Genomic DNA, 17,480 nt, shown 5'->3' on the forward strand with positions numbered 1-17,480 from the left:
ATTTATATAAATAACATAAATTCTTACTGTAAGATTTTCCTCTCTAACTTGCATCTAATGCTGTTTTACTTACTAAAACTCTCAAGTGCGGCCTTCACAGTAGAATACAGAAGAGATCCTATCTTTTTCTTTGCCCTTATCTCATGAGAGCGTCCTTCACAGCCCATATAAAAACCCGAGAGACACTGTTTCTTTGCTGTCACAGCCAAAAACAGACAATATGCTGTCTGCAGTTGTAAAGCTCTGCTGTGGAATCTCCTACCCACATCTGAGAAGTATGGCAGGTAAGCACACCTAGTAACTAAAGTAAAGACTTCTCTTTATTCCTATGTAATCTACTGTGGCATTATATGCAAGACTCCTGACCCATGTTTTTCTTTTGCATCTCAACTGTTAAAACGCACAGGACTTCAACGCCCAGCTGTGGCAGTGATAGGCCAGGAGATCACACATCTCCAGAGATGGAGACAGATCCATCATCACACAAGAATGCCTACGGGTTTAAAGTGTAACGGTAAAAAAAAAAAAATTCTGATGGTTTCAGATACACAGTTTATAGTTTACTGAAATTTTGCTAAAAAATTTTTGCAGAGCCCATACCTGAGGACTTTAATCCTGTGCCACTGAAAGAAGATCAGTTGTTCTATGTGCAACAAGGCCAAGAAGCAATGAGGAAGGCTGTCAGTATGCTGGAAGACAAAGACGGATGGAAAATCGAGATCACAGAGGTAAAGTCTGTTTGATCAAAGTGCCATTGTGCCTAATAAAGGTACCTTGTATCATCTCCAAAGTTCTTTTGCCTCCTACTTCTATTCTCTGATAGTGACCACTATATTGCAATTGTACACCTGTTGCACTCTTCTAGAGCAACGGGGATGTGATCTCTAGTAAAGTAATCCCAGGGGCCAGGAAGGTCTTCAAGCTGGAGGCGGTGCTGGAGGCCAATGTGGATGAGCTCTATGACCTCCTGTTTGTCGGAGTAGAGGAGATGCAGAAGTGGAACCCGAGCATACAGCATATTAAAGTGAGCTGCTGATCTTTAATCATTCCAAAAGAGGTTGCTGATAATTGGAATTTTTTTTTAAATTACTACTAATAAAGACATATCACAGGTTAGACAGTAGCACTTATAGGAGTTTACTAACTATACATCACGTAAAACTTTATGAAACACTAGTTTATAGCCAAAACAAGAACATGCAACAATAAATGTATTCCCACTGTTAGACCTCTCATAAATTGCAATTCCAAGTCAAGTTAGTGCTCTGCAATTCCAGGCCCACATAATGTTCCACATCTCTTGTATTGCAGGTTCTAAAACATGTTGGACCAGAAACAATCGTTACTCATGAGGTTTCAGCCGAGACAGCAGGAAATCTGATTGGCCAAAGGGATTTCCTGAGCGTCAGGCACAGTTGCAAACAGAAGTCCTGCATTTATCTTGGAGGAGCAGCAATTCAGCTGGAGTCCTTTCCTCCTCAGGCAGGTTTTGTCAGGTAGGCGCATTATCTACAAGCCATGCAATAACTTTTTTAAGTGAGCATTAATCATAATATGATAAAATATATTCAACACTTTCATTAAACTGTCACGACATACTGCATCTGGTAATCTCAGGCTTGCAAGTAGTAAAATTTCAGAACAAAATGGAAACACATCTTCACCTCACAGCAACAAATGAAGTGTTTAGACTAAAATGGACAAGCATGTAATCCATAATCTTGTATGTTTACAGAGCTGAGAATGGACCAACCTGCATCATCATACAGGCTCTGGAGGGGGATCCAAGAAAAAGCAGCTTCACATGGCTTCTTAACATGGACGTAAAGGTAAATCCATAGGTAGGGCCTATTGTAGTCTCCATTTTGTAGTAGCAAACGCAGCTGCTGAGTCCAGAGTGCCTGTGCTGCGACTTTCTTCATTTATGCCTTGGCTTTCTATACTGTCTCTTTTTGTTTGGCATCTTCTTCACCCCCTTCTTAGCAAATGAAATAAAAAGGCTGCTTGCAACACTCAAGGTGTAGGTAGTAAAAGAAAGGATTCAGCCTACCAATCCTGGCCTAACTGGCTGTGAAACCACTTTGATTTTAGGCAAACTGTGCATTTGGTGTAGGAATAATGTTACAGCAGAAGTGGGCATGGTTAACTCACCACATTCCCTTTGTTCAGTTTGAACAGGCTGTATTCCCAAATGTATGCTAAGGCTGTGTCCACTTGAAGGCCAGATAAGCACAGGTGCTCCCACATGTCTACCCTGGAGGTGTTCAGGGACCACAGTGACTGTAGGTCACATGTGTTTTGGAAGCACTTTGGAGCCCAAAACACGCTTCAAGATAACTTCAGAGCATCTGTCAGGGCTTGGTAAAAATTGTCCACATTGTCCACAGTAATCAGGATATTTATATGCTTCTCATATACTGTATTATGGCATATGCAACTTTGAAAAAAAGGGTAGGTACAGCAAAAGAACACCAATCATAACTATGTATGGTGGCGACTGAGATAAGGAGCCAGACCTGAGGAGACATGAGGTGGTGAAAGGAGTAGAGCACAATCAGTTATTTTTCTGCCTTTCCTTTTTTCCAGCTACTTGTTATTCTTGAGCATGAGAGCGCATTCTTGAATCAACAGTTTGCCAAGAATAATCTTAAATTGGCACTCCGCAATTGTTCATTTTTCCATTTTCCAAGATCATTTTTATTAGTCTTTACTTGGACCCAGGATCTGAGATTTTTAACAGAAAGACTACATTACACATTTTCTATCAGTTTGCATCGTGGGAAATGTAGGATTCATTGTTTTTGTTTGACCTAGATTTGACTACAGGGAAACATACTGACAGGCTGGCTAGTATGTTGTATTGTTTACTAAGACTGATATGCTCGAAAGCATAACTCAGGTGTCTAACCAAGATAACTTTCTTGTCAGGGCTGGCTGCCAAAATCCATTGTCAATCAGGCTTTGCCCCGAGCACAGCTTGATTTCACCAGACACCTCCGGAGACGCCTGACAGTGAGCACCGCCCTGGGATGACTGAGTGCCTGATGCCCACACAGCAGCGGCACCCTGTCATCACTCAGGGGGAAAACTGGGAGATGGAGACAAGGTGACAGCCGGGCTGCAGAATCGCTGCCAGAAAGAGATGCCCTGCAGAGCAGAGCTGGCAGACACCAGTGTCAGCCTCCCGCTGCCAGCCAGCCTGGCAAAAGAGCTCTGGATTATTATAGGAATTATTGTCAGTGTGCCACTCAAACCTCATTAAGATTTCTTGATTAGGAGTCAGCGTTTGTCTGTTACCACATGAGTCTCTGCATATGACTGGACAAAATTAATAAAGTACTTGAATGTGCCAGCACTCACCACACTACAAATATTCTGAGTTTCACATCAACAGCAACACTACTTAACAGGTGCCTCAGCTCAGTTCAGAAACAGTAAGTCGACGTGAGTGAATTTAGAGGAAATCTCTAAATTTGTGTAATTTCTTTTCTGTTAAATCAAAGACAGTCAACCAGAAATGCTGTTAGAAATGTTTCATCACAGTTGTACATTTCCAGATCTAAATGGAGGCCAAACAAAAAAAGAAGAGCAAAGCTGAATATAGCAGCAGTAAATGTAATCTAAATAGAGGAAAGTGAAACAAGAATCTCTGTTTTTTACTTGGTTCTCCATACCACTTAAAAATTCAATAAATATTAACATTTAAAGCTTCCATTCACATACGTATATACAAGAACTATACAATAAACATAATGATGTTATGAACTGCACTGCAGGAATGATGTAACAGTATGACCAAACACAGTCTGTAGACTTACAGCATTGCCTGTATTTTCCAATTGCAACTTTTGTTCAATTCCTGCTTGTTAATTTGTTTTCAGAACATGAAATTTACACTATATACATTATTATCTTCATCAGTTACAAAACATATCATAATGCTTTTTTTTTTTTTTTTTTTTTTTTTTTTTTTTTTCTTAAGTCTGTTTCTAAAGCAACTGGCTTCCAAACAGGCAACCAGAGGGCATGCTACAGTGGGGTTGGTTTGCAACAGTTGTGATCTTTTTACCAGTGAGGATGATCACCAGTATGTTGGATTTAGACAACAAAAAAGAGCACCAGGGACAGAGAAGACATTAAGCTCTCTGCCAGGAGTGATGACTGTGGAGTCTGGAGTGTGCCACTGGAATAATTATAGACTTATTACAGACTCAAGTGTTTTAATATAACAAATTTGATTCATAGTTTCCAACTATTTAAGCTTATAACCCTTTAAAATGGGCAATGTCTTTTTGCATGCAGGATTCATTTACCTGAAGTAGTAAAATTATGCAGTAACAAAAAAATTAGAAAAATCTGAAAAAATAATCAAATGTTAAACTCTACCTTTAAAAAAGCTCTTTGGGATGAACCTAATGTAACTTTTAGCAACTATACACTTTAAAATGTTATCGGAATAATGACATAGCAGACAATGAGTTGGGATAAAGACCAGAATTATCCTGGTGGCGCACTTGAAACTCCATATGACATGCACTTCCAAAACCATGAGCTTTGACCTCTTCTTACATGTTATCAATATAACTTCAATAGTAGTTCTAATGCACTTGAAAAAAACAGGCTTACACAACTGTACACATAAAAACATGAATGTAGCAATGCAGTCATCACATTTTTAACACGTGGTCGTTTTAGTTTACAGCACCTTCGGTTTAACTTATTTTTCTTCCATTTCATATTTGAAGCACAGAGGGCAGAGTGACGTAGTAAATCGCTCTGGAGTTTTGATGAGGTAACCATCACTGATCTGGTCTAAGTTCACTGGCATGGCAAAAATCTTTGTAAAAAAAAAAAAAAAAAAAGAAAATATCTGCAGTATGTCTATCAGATGCCACAGAGTGTGAGACTGTCTCACTGAGCAGCATGTTCACAACATCGCCCATTTTCATTTCTGACCTGACCGGGTTCTGTGACTTGAGTCCCTCTCGGATCCTGAATTGTCCCTTCTTGACCAGGCAGCGCGTGGCTCTAAAGTGCTGTTTGGACTGTGTTCATTCAAGGCACCTCCACTGGAGTCTACTGTGTGCTGTGGAGGCCCTGGAGGTAGAAGTGGCCCCGGGTCTGAGTCTCCCTTCCCAGCTGTAGGGATAGAGCCACCAGTAGGACCCTGGGGAAGAGCAGCACCTGTGGATGGTGAGGTTTCAGCAGTGACAATGCTAGTTGGCACTGGGGCAGTAGATCGAATCCATCTGCTGATGGCTTTAGTGGTGTACAGCGGGCTCTGAGTCATAGCAGGTACAGGAGCCTCGGGTGAGGCAGGTTGAGAAGGAAAGGAGGTCTCTGGTTCAGCTGAGGACACTACGATGTTTTGGAGTTCAGGTGCATGAGTGCCAAGGTTTCCTTTCTTGTTGCAAGACTCACAACAAAGCTTATTATACCCAGGGATAGAACAATAACGAGCAAGAACTTCCATTTGGCAGAAAATCGATTTATCCCCCAGACATGGCTCATCTAGTAACAACAGTACATAGGATATCACTGAGACTGGAAAAAAGAACACTTCTATTGTAGATGTTTAAAGTGAGTGATTTCTGAAACAAAATAAAATATGGACTTACTAGAAGAAATTTTGTGGACAGGATTTTCAGGAACCTTTTGGTGCATAGCTTTATCCTTTCCTGTGGCATTTTCCATTGTTTCAGTGGTAAGAGATGACACTGACTGTCCTGGAGAGTGCAAGAGCAATGACAAGACAAAATTATGTTAAAAATATTCCGAAATAATATGGTAAACAGGAGTTATGAGGGCCAAGAACTGCTTTTTGCAACCTCTTGTAACAGTAAGAAAACAGAATCATGTTGTTAGAAGCCTATAATAAAGCCTGGTGCTATTTGCAGAACACAGGCCACAACTTGAAAAAAGAAAGAAATTACAGATCTGAGTGGAAGTAACTTGAGAAAAGCTGCAGGAGGGCATCAGAGCAGAAATGTTTTGATTCAAGCTGAAACTGATTTCATTTTATACAATTTTATTTCACTATTCATAAACTCCAGTCAGACACACTTCACATAAGTTAGTATGATTCATCACGGAAAGAGAAAAATATAGTGAATCACATGGTATCCCAGGGTGATGAAAAATGTTCTAACCTACTTTAAACATAGCTGTCGCAAGAAAGCTGATTATTTCACTGCAGACTTGGAGATGGGTTTGGCCAAATTCTGCTCATACTGACGGAGCATATATTACGTACATGGTTTGTTCTGGCTGTGAGACTACGTGTGCTTTAGAAAAACATAAACTATGTTAAGTTTTCTTATTTTGGTCTTTCTTAAATTTAATGCCAAAGGATTACTAGCACTGATTACATAAACCACCCACAAGGAACAGTCAATCTTTTTATATCCATCATGAAAGTTGAGTTGTTCATGCAGAGATAGGTTTACTCTAACAGTTCATGTAAGATGAGCTTTTAATTCAGTTCAAACTCTAATGGCATGGATGTGTATCTCACCTGGACAAGAATTTAGTTTACAAATAAGGACTGTTTCCGGCTTCCCGTCCTCACATTCTCCAACGCTGTTGTCGCTGGCCTTGCAAACCACTTGCCTCTGCTGAATGCCTTCGCCACACGTCACTGAACACTATCCAGCAGGCAACAGACACAAACATTAGTACACATGTTAAAGCTGCAGGGATTGTATTAAATTCATAGCACTAAGCTTCATAATACCATGACTTAATTTAGGAATAAAGAGATGATTCATGTCACATGTCACAAGTCAGGACAACCACAGGCAGCGTCTGCCACACATGCCAGTTTAATCTTTTTTTTTTTTTTGATCTGACATGGCATGTCAATGCTGAGGACCCCATGAAAATGTACATTCAAATTTAGTTACATAATCCATAATCCATTCAGTTTAAATTAATTATGTTTTCCTGCTCAGAGAAGAGTGACCTACAAAACCTTTTCCATAATTATTTGTGTTATTCATTGATGTGTGTGTTATTCATTATACTTTTTTTAATATTCAGTTTGAATTAAGAGCAGCTGGTGCAAACAGCTCACCTGAGACCACGCCCCTGTCCTCCACTGGGCAGGGCATATGGTGTGGTTACATGCTCGCCTTGTCTCCGGACGGTTCTCAGTGCAGTGTTTGCTGTGGACGGGCCTGCTGGTACCATTGTGTAACATCTGCATGCACTGCACCACCCTGGTCTGGTAGCTGAGCTTCCCGCAGGTTTTACTGCAGGGGCTCCATTCTTCCACCTCCCACCTGTCGGCACAGCAGACTCCTTGAAAATTTCTATGCCGCATTAGAATTCGGTGTTTCTCCTCTGTTAGTTTTTCATTCTCTCAAAAGTGGAATAAATCATGTCAGAGTAGACAGATATAGGCAAAACCAGGTTTACCACTTGTAATTACCTACTGAAATATAACAGTATGGACACACCATCTATAAACTGCAGTTAGAGGACACTTACGTGGGTGGGCTGCACTCCTGGACATTGCAGCGTTTGCGGACGGGCTTGGGCTTTTTGCTGGTTTCACAAAAGTTACGATGCACCAAACGGCTGTCACTCTTTCTCCTGCATCCATATTTTGTGTACTGTATGCCTGAGGAATAGAAACCAGATAATATACTTTCAAGGTCATACAGACATCTAGTGTAGTAAAATACACAAATCTGCTGTCTAGACTGTGTTCATACAATTACCAATATCATCAGAGTCCAGTTATTTTTTATCTGACTCACCACAACTTAAAACAGAAAAAAGAAGCTCATCTTCAAGAAACTCTGGCACTGGCATGAATAATTTAAATGATGATCAAAATATTTGTCAGTTAGTTTTCTATCCACTGACTAATGGAGTAATAACAATCAATTAAAATCATCTCAAGCTTTCATGTTGCTAGATCAGACTAGACTAGATCTGTGCTTTCATCTATACACACATAAAATTAAGACTTGTAGCTTGAATTACTTATTTCTTTACACATACACTGACTGACCTCCCCCACAAGGTTTGGAGCACTGAGACCAGCTCTTCAGCGCCCACTCATAGGTGTCCAATTCAGCCAGAAGTACATTGTTGTTGGTAATAAGAGGTAACAGGTCCTCATGTATTATATACTTATACGTCAAGCTGACTTTCGCGTCTTCTTCCTGAGGAATGATCTGCAACAGATTAAAGACAGTTGGTTTGAAGGATAACTAATGAAATCAAATTAATCAAATTAAAAAGTGATGATCCTCCTCCACTCACCAGCACTACAATGCCTTCATGAAGAGGGCCAGTTGTTTTCAGGGTCTCCTTCCCAGCTTCAATGGAATACTCCCACTGCAAACCAGTTTCAATGAAGGTCTTTGACTCAGCATCTTCGCTTTTTGCATTCAGGATGAAGTTTCCAGTAACTTGATTCTTCACAGCTGTTAATTATGATAAAAAAGAAGAGTTTCATGAAAATGTCCAGATGATGTACTGTAGTTATTTAATAATCTTAAAAACTGAATAGGAATTTGGGATCGACCCTCCCACTGCCAAACAACTCTGATATTTTCCTATAAAGAAGGACTGCGTCAGTATGTATTTTGGCATTCTGGTTAGCCAACAGTAACTCCTCCAAGTTCTGTGTCATCTCTGCTTCCCATGAGCTAATAAAAGCCAGAAAGGAAAAGCGTGAAGAAAAGACAGGAGGAAGGGTTTGGTTGAATACCATGATGACTCAGCCCCATCACTTGCACAGTGAGCTGCTGAAAGCTGAAAGATATCAGCCTGCCACTCCATCTTATACCTGAAGACATTTTAAAGCTTTCATCTAATGACATCTGACACATTACTTCATACTGCAAATTGCATTTACTGTATGTATAAAGCCTTACTCAGGACAGAGTGGTTTATCCACTCAGCTATACTCAGCTCAAATTAAAAGTCAACAGAGCAGCTTCAATCAGAAAACACTTACCTATGATGTGACTCATAAGCTCTGACACTAACTGATTTCTCCTTTACAGTAGCAATGCACACCGATACTGTAGTTTTACTGTAGTTACTGTAATTTACTGTAGTTTACTTAGTCTAACTGATTGTGGTAAAAATATTAAAACTCTAAACTTAACTCAGATGAAGGCATTAAAGGGCAAATGTTTTCCTATTGTGAATGCAAATAAACTGTTCTCATAAATCACTTGTACTTTCCACTTAAAAATAAATCTGTTTATATGAAATTCCGACGCTATTATGGTTTAAAAAGGCTATTAGACTCACTCACCTATTACATGAGAGGAGGTCTCGTTCTCTTCTATAACAATATGACGAGCTCCGACTGGGATGTCGAACATTTTCAGCATTCCTAACAAGACAAAAAGACACAACACTGTGAATGGGAGTCTTAAACAGCAGACATTTATTCTGGGTTGTAAGTCTTTGATGATAGTCTGGGAAGCTGTTATGGTGTCTACAAATATGAGTTTGAATAATGACAGCTATCTCATGCCAAGACTCAAATAAAACAGAGGTGCTAATTTCAGCACTGGCCTGTCTACGTCGTAAATAATTACCATTCTTTTTTGGTGTCTTGGTGAGTGTCAGCTTTACAGTGCGACAGTGGGAGTTGTCTCCCTCACACACTCCACATTTGTCCTCTTGTTTGTATGAGCCAACCTCCTTGTCGCAGCCAACATGCTGTAAGAGGTAAAGGATAAACACAGTGAAATCAGTGCGAACCCTGTGTCCACCTTTAATACAGACTGAGATTGCACTGCTGGGAAAATGCTGACATGGGAAAACATAGCACACATCTGGTTCGGAGCCGGGTTTATGATGATGCATATTGGAAACACACCCAGACGTAACAGGAGTATAGCCAAAACACAGAGTGACTGACCTGCAATAATAAGTCTGAACTTTATGCCCAAGGTGAATATTGAGACAAAATAAAGACTGTACATGTGTGCAATATTTTTTTTTAAAACTATTTACAGTTTAACACTTTCTGAGGCTACTATGTTTATCATTCATATTTCGTCATGTTTTTGGCAAAAATGCGTAGAAATTAGAGCACACGTGTTGATTGAATTTACAGTCTATACTGTGGAAGCCAATCCTGGTTCACTATGCAACTTACACAAGTGTGATTTGGAAACTAGAAAAAAATGAGTACAAACAAGATTGGTAATGACATTTTTCCATGAAATAGGAGACATCTTGTGTCCAAGAGTTTAACTTTTAGACAAGGTGCATTATGATACACAGCGCTACCTACTCCTATACTTTGCTTTGAAGAAGAAAGAAGAGCATTTCATGTCTAAAACATGCCATGGTTTGTGTTTGTGAGTGCACAGTTTTACTAAGGACATACCAGACACTCTCCTCTAGCACACACAGAAAAGGGGTCTGAGTAGCTGCAGCGGGTCCCGTCATGCATCACCTGGTTCATGAACACCACCTCTCCTGTTTCCTTTGACTTACAGCTCAGTTCACATTTGCGGGCCTCTGAAAACACAAAGAACACTGAGAACATACTTGGTTCAGCCAAGTATCTGACTCTTCTGTTGTTCAGTATACAACTCACAGAGCAGCTACTTTTGCCACTTGTATCTGTGGATTTGTTACTTTACTGTAACAAACTGTCAGAAACTGTCAAGCTAATCTCTGGAAGAAAGAATCAACTTTCACTCTTTACTTACCATCTGGATGCTCATATGGTAGCCAGGTGTGCTTGATGTTTTTGTGGTATTTGTTGCTCCTCTGGATGCACTGCTGAGCACGGAAGTCCTCATAAGGGCCAGCACACTCCTCTGTGTTGCACATCTGGTAGTCAAAAGCAGAGCCAGGGCAATCACGACCACCATAGGCAGGCCTGATCAATGACACAGACAAAATGATGGCCTGAAAGGTGCTTTCCATCATGTCATTTTCAAATTCAAATTCTGAAATTACACCATGCTAACACCTCGAGAGAGTTCTCAGAACAAGGCTTCAATCTTAACCAATCCTGTTCAAACCTACTTTTTTCCTACTCAATAAATTCTATACTCATATAAAAAAGACAGAAAATGGAAGATAAGAGTACCAGTCAAAGGTTTGGACACACTTTCTCATTCAATTCAGTGGTAAAGTGTATCCAGACTTTTGACTGGTAGTAGAATATGTACACTTTCATATCAAATTAATCAAAGCCAGTGGTGGATCAAATAGGGGCTCCAGCAGACATTCACATATCTGCAGTATGTCATCATCTGTTTGATGAACACTGAGAGCATATAAACTATTAATATGTCATATATAAACTATTCAGTGGCCAGCACTGAAAAATGATCTCTGTTATTCTCTTTTTGCCACCAAAATGAGTTTCCTTAATGCCACAGCACTCACGGAGGGTTGCTGCACTGTCTGCTGCGGGAGCGAACCCCACCTCCACAAGTTCTAGTGCAAGAGCCAAACTTTGACCAAGAGCCCCAGTTCCCATCGTGGCCCTGAGGTTCCTGGCTGGTTCTCCAAATGCAATGGCCCTTAAAACACCACTAAAGATATAACACAGACAAGTGAAAACACAGTGTGACAACTGAAATATAAAAGAAAAAAGTTGAAAAAAAAGTTGTGACTAACAACACTGGACAACTTTGAAATGTTTTTGCTTTCTTATTTTCTTTCTACAGCATTTCCAGTCTCCTCTGTGTATTTATTGAAGAATGAAAAATGATGTAATTAATTCAGAGACATTTCCCACCTTTCCTGGTGCACACTCTGTTCCATCCACAGGAGGACCTTTTTTGGTCTTACAAAAATACTGGTTGTCAGGATGGCTGCACCACAGTTGCTTGCAGGGGTCATAGGTTCGAAACTAAATGAAGAAACAACTATTTTGAGCTCTATGTATTTTTGTTGGAAACAGGTGATTAATGAGAGTCATGAGAAAATTCACCCTGTAGTCCGTCCTATAGTCTGTACCACTATGATCTATATTTAAGATGAAGCACATGTTTGAATGTTTCCAGTGCCAATATACAACATGCTCTTATAGCCTCGATGTTTTTTTTTCCAGACAATCCTATGTATAGAAATGACTGTATTCTGTGTTTGCACTGCATTGTCATATGTCTTTATTATAATCTCTTATAAAGCTATGTTATTAAATATCTGTATAGAGTATGTGACTTACAGCAGTGCACATTTTATAACCAATGCCAAAATCAAAGCGACACTGCTCGTCCATTGAATAATTAATTCCAGGGAGCTCAGGAAGTTTGGGCCACTTGTGTTCAAAGGGATCGTCCAGCAGACAGTCATAGGAGCTGAGGAATAGATGAGAAAAATAAAGTCATAAATGTGACAAAAATGAAAACAGACCAGGAAAATGTTCTAATGCTTTGCAGAATTAGACTCATATGGGGCAGAAAGTGAGTTATGAAATGGGAGAAGCAAAACTTACTGGATATATCGATTGAGCTCTTGCTTACTGCAGCGTGACCAGTGATAACGGTGAAAAGCTGCTTGGACAAGTGGTGCCATAATGCTACCCATACTGGTCTCATCAGCACAACGATTCCCCTGGCCATCATGCTCCATCCCTAACCTGACAGGAGGGAAACAGTTTGCTGCTACAGACTACAGTTACCATAAAAAAAAACAACTAAGGCTTAATTTGATGCAGTGCAGACCCTCTGAGAATCTGTGGTCCTTTCATAATCATGCTTTTACTCACACATGGCCAGTTTCATGAGCCACCACAAAGGCAGAGGAGAAACCATCCTCATGGTTCAAAGTGCAGCTCCTCAGTGGGTGGCACATCCCTGTCACTGGAGCATAGCCTGGGCAACAGAAAAGACCACACATCCACAGGAATCAAGAAGCAGGATGGATGGTGTGACATTCTCATACAGTGCTAATGATCAAGGCAGAAAATGATCTCTTGATGTGACATGACATTGTTGAACATGGAGAATTATATACACTGTAATTCCAGTCATTGTGAAGGTCTGTTCTTGGTTTGTGGCTATGATGTACCATATAAACATGTTTGGTATCAGTGTCACTACAAAGTAGATTTTAGGGCAATTCCTAATCAACGACATGCCAAAGTCGAATACTAATACTGTCTATGTTAAAACATCCTAAAAGCACTTAATTTAAGGCAAGTGATCTGCAGATACTATAAAGAAGTGGAAGGGGAATGAAGGAGCCTAATAACATAAACAACATCATGAAGTTAACAGCAAGCTCAGATGAGCTGTCATCATTTCCCAGGAGACATCTGCCTGATATCACAACGTGGCACACAGTTCATCGGGACAACCAACCATTAAGCAAAGCACAAACATGAAACATGACTCGATCAAGTGGTGTGCAGCGGTTCAGCTTAGTGCATTTGGTTTGGTTCAGAAGCAAACTGGTTCTGGCCTTCTTTAGGCAGCTTTCAGATAATTTTCATGCTTTCTGACCATCAGAAGACTTTTTTGGCATGCAGGTAAAAAGCAGAAAATGCAGCAGACAGTCAGGCCCGGACAGACTGTTGAAAAGCATGTCTATTTTTTGTGGTCCTGAACAAAGTGAAATGTCTGCAGAAAGTTATATCAGCCACAGCAGAGCGTTTTTTTGTTTTGTATGATATATGATGACTTTGTGAAGGCCAGTTTTCAATCTACATGGTTGATGCTTCTATTTTTAAATGATGGATGTATATAGCACCATGAACGTAAGTGAAATGGCAAGAACATGAAAGCAGATGGCAAGCATGCCCCTTTATCTAAGAGGCGGATAAAGGGAACTCATGAGAATGTAGATTACATTCTCTTGAAGAGGCCACTGGGAGCTTTGCATATTGAAGCAAAAAGTTGCAGCAGCAGCAGCTTTGGGTTTCTTTCTATATTGTTGATATCTAGGGCGAGGAGATGGTCTGACTGATAAATACTAAATATACTGCACAATAAATAAATCAGTGTCAAGTACAGCAGATCAAAAACATTGAAATTTTTCTTGGTATTTGATTATTCTTCTAAATCTTTACGGCTGAACTGAATGGATTTTCTTGTTTTTATCCCACAGCCCAATACGTGTATGTGGATACAAAAAATACCATCTCACAGTTAAACTTTGACAAGCAAGTGTGATGTCTCTTATAACCCTGAGACACAGCACAAAGTCCAGCCCGGCACACTGCAAGGTGCCATAGAAACTGGACTTGTTATGACCACAACACAACGGTAGCTATAGCAACCATACGTAGGTGTGACAAGCAAACCAGGTATCCTCAGGTCGTCCGTTAAACATGTCACGTATGCTTTAAAAGTTAAAAATAGACACAGGTCAATGCAAAGAATTAAAGCTGAGCACAGAGGATGTTTGTTCATTCTGGACCCAGTTTCTTGGGGGGATTGGCTGCTCACTTCAAATTTTGTTTTGAAGGACTGAAAAGGAGAAATACAGTGTGAGACAAACACTAATACTGACAGGTCAACATGTATGGTAGACAACCAAAAATTCTTACATACATGTATTATTAGATTGGAGAATTAGCTACTGATTATTTATGAGTTAAGAAAAGTTCATACTGAACTGAACAAAACAGATTTAAAAAGTTAGTTAGCTTAAATAAATGACAACCTAACAAACATTTCTGTTTTTTTGTCTACATGCCAAAACCTTCTTCAACACTGTCAATTTTCACATCCAGGGTGGCATCAATGTCAAGTCAGCAAGGTTTTGGAACAAGGACAGAATCTGGTTCGTGACTTCAGCTTCAGCCTCCATTTTTAAGTTTCCTTTAACCTTACCTGGGCAAGACTTGAAGCCAACCCCTTTGTCAATTGAAGCAGATACCAGCACTCAGTCTGCACAGGCCTCGATCGAGAAAAATACAGTACCTTGCATACCTGCAGGACCAAAATCTTGCCTTGTGAGGAAGATGGCATGATCGTGGTACTCGGCGTGGTCAGGGTCACGGCGCTGTTGCGTGTTGGCCCATCGGCACACCTGCTCCAGGCTGCGGGATGGGTTGCCACGCTCGATTAGGCTAATAGACTACAGAAACACAAGGACCAGGAAGAATATTTTGCTGCTCAATACATGTAACATTTCTCACCATGATATTTTCACTTCAGGTGTACACATATTCTATCTGAGAGTATGAATTTCATGAATTAAGATAACTTCCCTCTGAAAGCTACAAAGAGGGAATTTTTACTTAATAGAAAATCAGATTACATACACTTTTAATCTGTTATCCAACACATGGGAGCAATAAGGCTGAAATCCATATGTCAGACTTAATTTATCAAGCTCCAATGTCTGCTCTAGTGCTTTAGTGAATATCAGGCTGAGAATCAAAGCGTGGGCAACAGGAGTCCAAGACTGTAGGTGGTTTACTGTTAGAAAATTTCATTACAACCTTTGAGATCTGTTCTCCTGTGCCTTAATAACTTTTCAAAAATGATTGTTGGCTTACTTAAATCTTATGTAACCCTCATTGTGCTGTTTATCATGATCTGTTTTAAAATATATCTATACTACTAATACCCAGTCATTACAGAACAATCAATGGCTTAAAATTCATAAAGTTTTGTGATGTAGCTAGTAGTACTATAAGAAATGAAACAAAGCCCAAATTTTGAATCCTAAAAAAATGAAAAACTAATGCCTCCAAAAGTGCCTGATTGACAATGCACTAATGACTAACAATGCAAAACAGGAAATGGAAAAATCCTATCTTCAATGTTATAAAATTCTATTTAATTTAGCAAAAACTTGGCAGTGTGATTGAACACTGTGGTAACTGACAACACTGCTCCTATGAGGCCAGGAAAAACCAAAGAGTCTAGTGGTACTGCAAAACATTTGCATTTTCTCAGTTTGTGCTGCAACCGGGGCTGGTGACACATTCAACATGTTTGAGCTCATCTAATTGGTGCTGTGTAAACAGTATCTCTCTGCTTTGGCAACCAGTCTCCAGGCAGCATCAGTCACTATTGCAGATTAAATGGTAAAGTCAAGGAAAGATGGACTCATGTGTAGCTGCTGCAAATGATGCACTTCTGTTTCCATTTAATGTGTAATCTATATTTTGCAGTCTGCTAACAACCAAGGAGTAACCAATGAAAAGAAAACAAATTCATCCATACATGAAAAACAATAACATAAAATAATGTCAGTGTTTTGACTTTGATCACCAGCAAACTAATGGATTTCTTTGCTTACTCCCTACCTGCACTCAAAACAAGCAGGAGCTGGTTTATTTCAGTTTTATATTATTGATCGTCATAACTTGTAGTGTTATTTGTTCCTGCTTTGAGCCACACCAATACATGGGACATGGTTAAGTATATTGACCTGTTTTTCTTTGGAAGTTGATGAGTTTGCTGGTGTTCTGTTATCTTTTCTGTTGAGTCATGGTTGTGAGCCCAGTCCTTTGTTTAGACATTGTACTGGTGAACAGATTTGAATCACTGCTGAGTTTTGCATCAAAAGGACTGTCAATAGATATTCATTCATATAGTTTGTCTTGTTATCATTATATGATATTTTGCCTTAAAGCTTTTTGAAAATATATTTGCAAAAAATAGAAACATTAAGTGTCTCATAACTCACCTGTCGGTAGCCAACCATTATCATGCGGACAAGGACAATGTTTATGTTGGTTCCTAAAGATTCATCATGATAGATTTCATCGACCTGAAAGGAAATGAACAGCATCGGTCAATTATATGGAAGATGCAAAGAATTGAATTTTGAACACATACAAATAATATACAGCTCATTCAACAAACACAATCACAGACATCTGACATAAACACTACTACTGATAGCAGTGCTAGGCAATAAAAGTCCCTAATCTGTCTACAGTAAGTACCCAATAAGATGTTCAACATTAGTTTTGTAGGAGAAAGCATTTAAAAGGCTGAACTTGTGTCTCCCTTTAAAAAAAGAATAGGATTGGAAACATCATGGGTTCCTATTCTTGTGAACACTCATTTTGTTTTTTTGTTTTTTGGAGTTCAGAAGAAGATTATAATTAGACAGTCTGCAGAGGTCTGCAGGTCATCCAAAGCAGCTTGGTCATCTCACACTGATGACCCTGCAGAATGCATACAAGGGCCAAAAACACAGAGGATTAATACAAACAAACTGCAGATAACAGCTATTTAAAAGAAATGAAAAGTCAAAAACCTAAAGTTTGTGTGGGCAGAATTTGCAGCAAACCATAACTCAATGAAAACAAAAGCAGAAGTCTTTCATTAGGTTGTTAGTCTAAACCTCAGTAGTTTCCAAGGGATACAGCACTGAGTAATAAATGGGTGTTTAATAGTCAGTAGGTACTGAAAAAGATAGTTTTTCTTAACTGTTAAGACACTGGCAACCATTCAATGAAACCATCATAGTTATGAAATGGCAGAGAAGCCTGACCCAAAAAAGTGTTGCACTCCTCTGGGGCCTCATAAACTATGTCAAATGCTTCACTTATGGTTGATTAGTCAAGT

The 17,480-nt window shown here is 39.5% G+C and overlaps 2 protein-coding genes across 3 annotated transcripts in view; one reads left to right on the plus strand and one right to left on the minus strand.

The window, feature by feature from the left end:
- The first annotated feature begins 143 nt into the window (after nucleotides 1-143).
- Nucleotides 144-3,033, plus strand: star2 (steroidogenic acute regulatory protein 2). The gene is made up of 7 exons (XM_026315454.2): nucleotides 144-284; nucleotides 407-514; nucleotides 592-728; nucleotides 866-1,024; nucleotides 1,312-1,496; nucleotides 1,736-1,829; nucleotides 2,929-3,033. The coding sequence occupies exons 1-7, from the start codon at nucleotides 221-223 to the stop codon at nucleotides 3,031-3,033; spliced, it is 852 nt and encodes a 283-aa protein (XP_026171239.1). The 5' UTR covers nucleotides 144-220.
- A 928-nt stretch (nucleotides 3,034-3,961) lies between these two features.
- Nucleotides 3,962-17,480, minus strand: part of adamts14 (ADAM metallopeptidase with thrombospondin type 1 motif, 14) — a 28,223-nt gene continuing 14,704 nt past the window's right edge. The window contains exons 5-22 of one of the 2 annotated variants that reach the window (XM_026315445.1): nucleotides 16,591-16,674; nucleotides 14,871-15,027; nucleotides 12,713-12,818; nucleotides 12,440-12,583; nucleotides 12,170-12,302; nucleotides 11,738-11,851; nucleotides 11,383-11,531; nucleotides 10,695-10,867; nucleotides 10,367-10,500; nucleotides 9,567-9,690; nucleotides 9,278-9,358; nucleotides 8,272-8,435; nucleotides 8,018-8,183; nucleotides 7,489-7,621; nucleotides 7,073-7,280; nucleotides 6,515-6,644; nucleotides 5,619-5,726; nucleotides 3,962-5,511 (exon numbers count right to left, since the gene is read on the minus strand). In XM_026315445.1, coding sequence (XP_026171230.1) covers nucleotides 4,946-5,511; nucleotides 5,619-5,726; nucleotides 6,515-6,644; nucleotides 7,073-7,280; nucleotides 7,489-7,621; nucleotides 8,018-8,183; nucleotides 8,272-8,435; nucleotides 9,278-9,358; nucleotides 9,567-9,690; nucleotides 10,367-10,500; nucleotides 10,695-10,867; nucleotides 11,383-11,531; nucleotides 11,738-11,851; nucleotides 12,170-12,302; nucleotides 12,440-12,583; nucleotides 12,713-12,818; nucleotides 14,871-15,027; nucleotides 16,591-16,674 — 2,874 coding nt within the window. In that variant the 3' untranslated portion in view covers nucleotides 3,962-4,945. Of the gene's footprint in view, nucleotides 5,512-5,618; nucleotides 5,727-6,514; nucleotides 6,645-7,072; nucleotides 7,281-7,488; nucleotides 7,622-8,007; nucleotides 8,184-8,271; nucleotides 8,436-9,277; nucleotides 9,359-9,566; nucleotides 9,691-10,366; nucleotides 10,501-10,694; nucleotides 10,868-11,382; nucleotides 11,532-11,737; nucleotides 11,852-12,169; nucleotides 12,303-12,439; nucleotides 12,584-12,712; nucleotides 12,819-14,870; nucleotides 15,028-16,590; nucleotides 16,675-17,480 lie in introns of those variants that run through there. The other variant, XR_003296175.1, reaches the window with a different exon arrangement.

The sequence above is a fragment of the Mastacembelus armatus genome, chromosome 19 (assembly GCF_900324485.2).
Source record: "Mastacembelus armatus chromosome 19, fMasArm1.2, whole genome shotgun sequence".
NCBI lineage: Eukaryota > Metazoa > Chordata > Actinopteri > Synbranchiformes > Mastacembelidae > Mastacembelus > Mastacembelus armatus.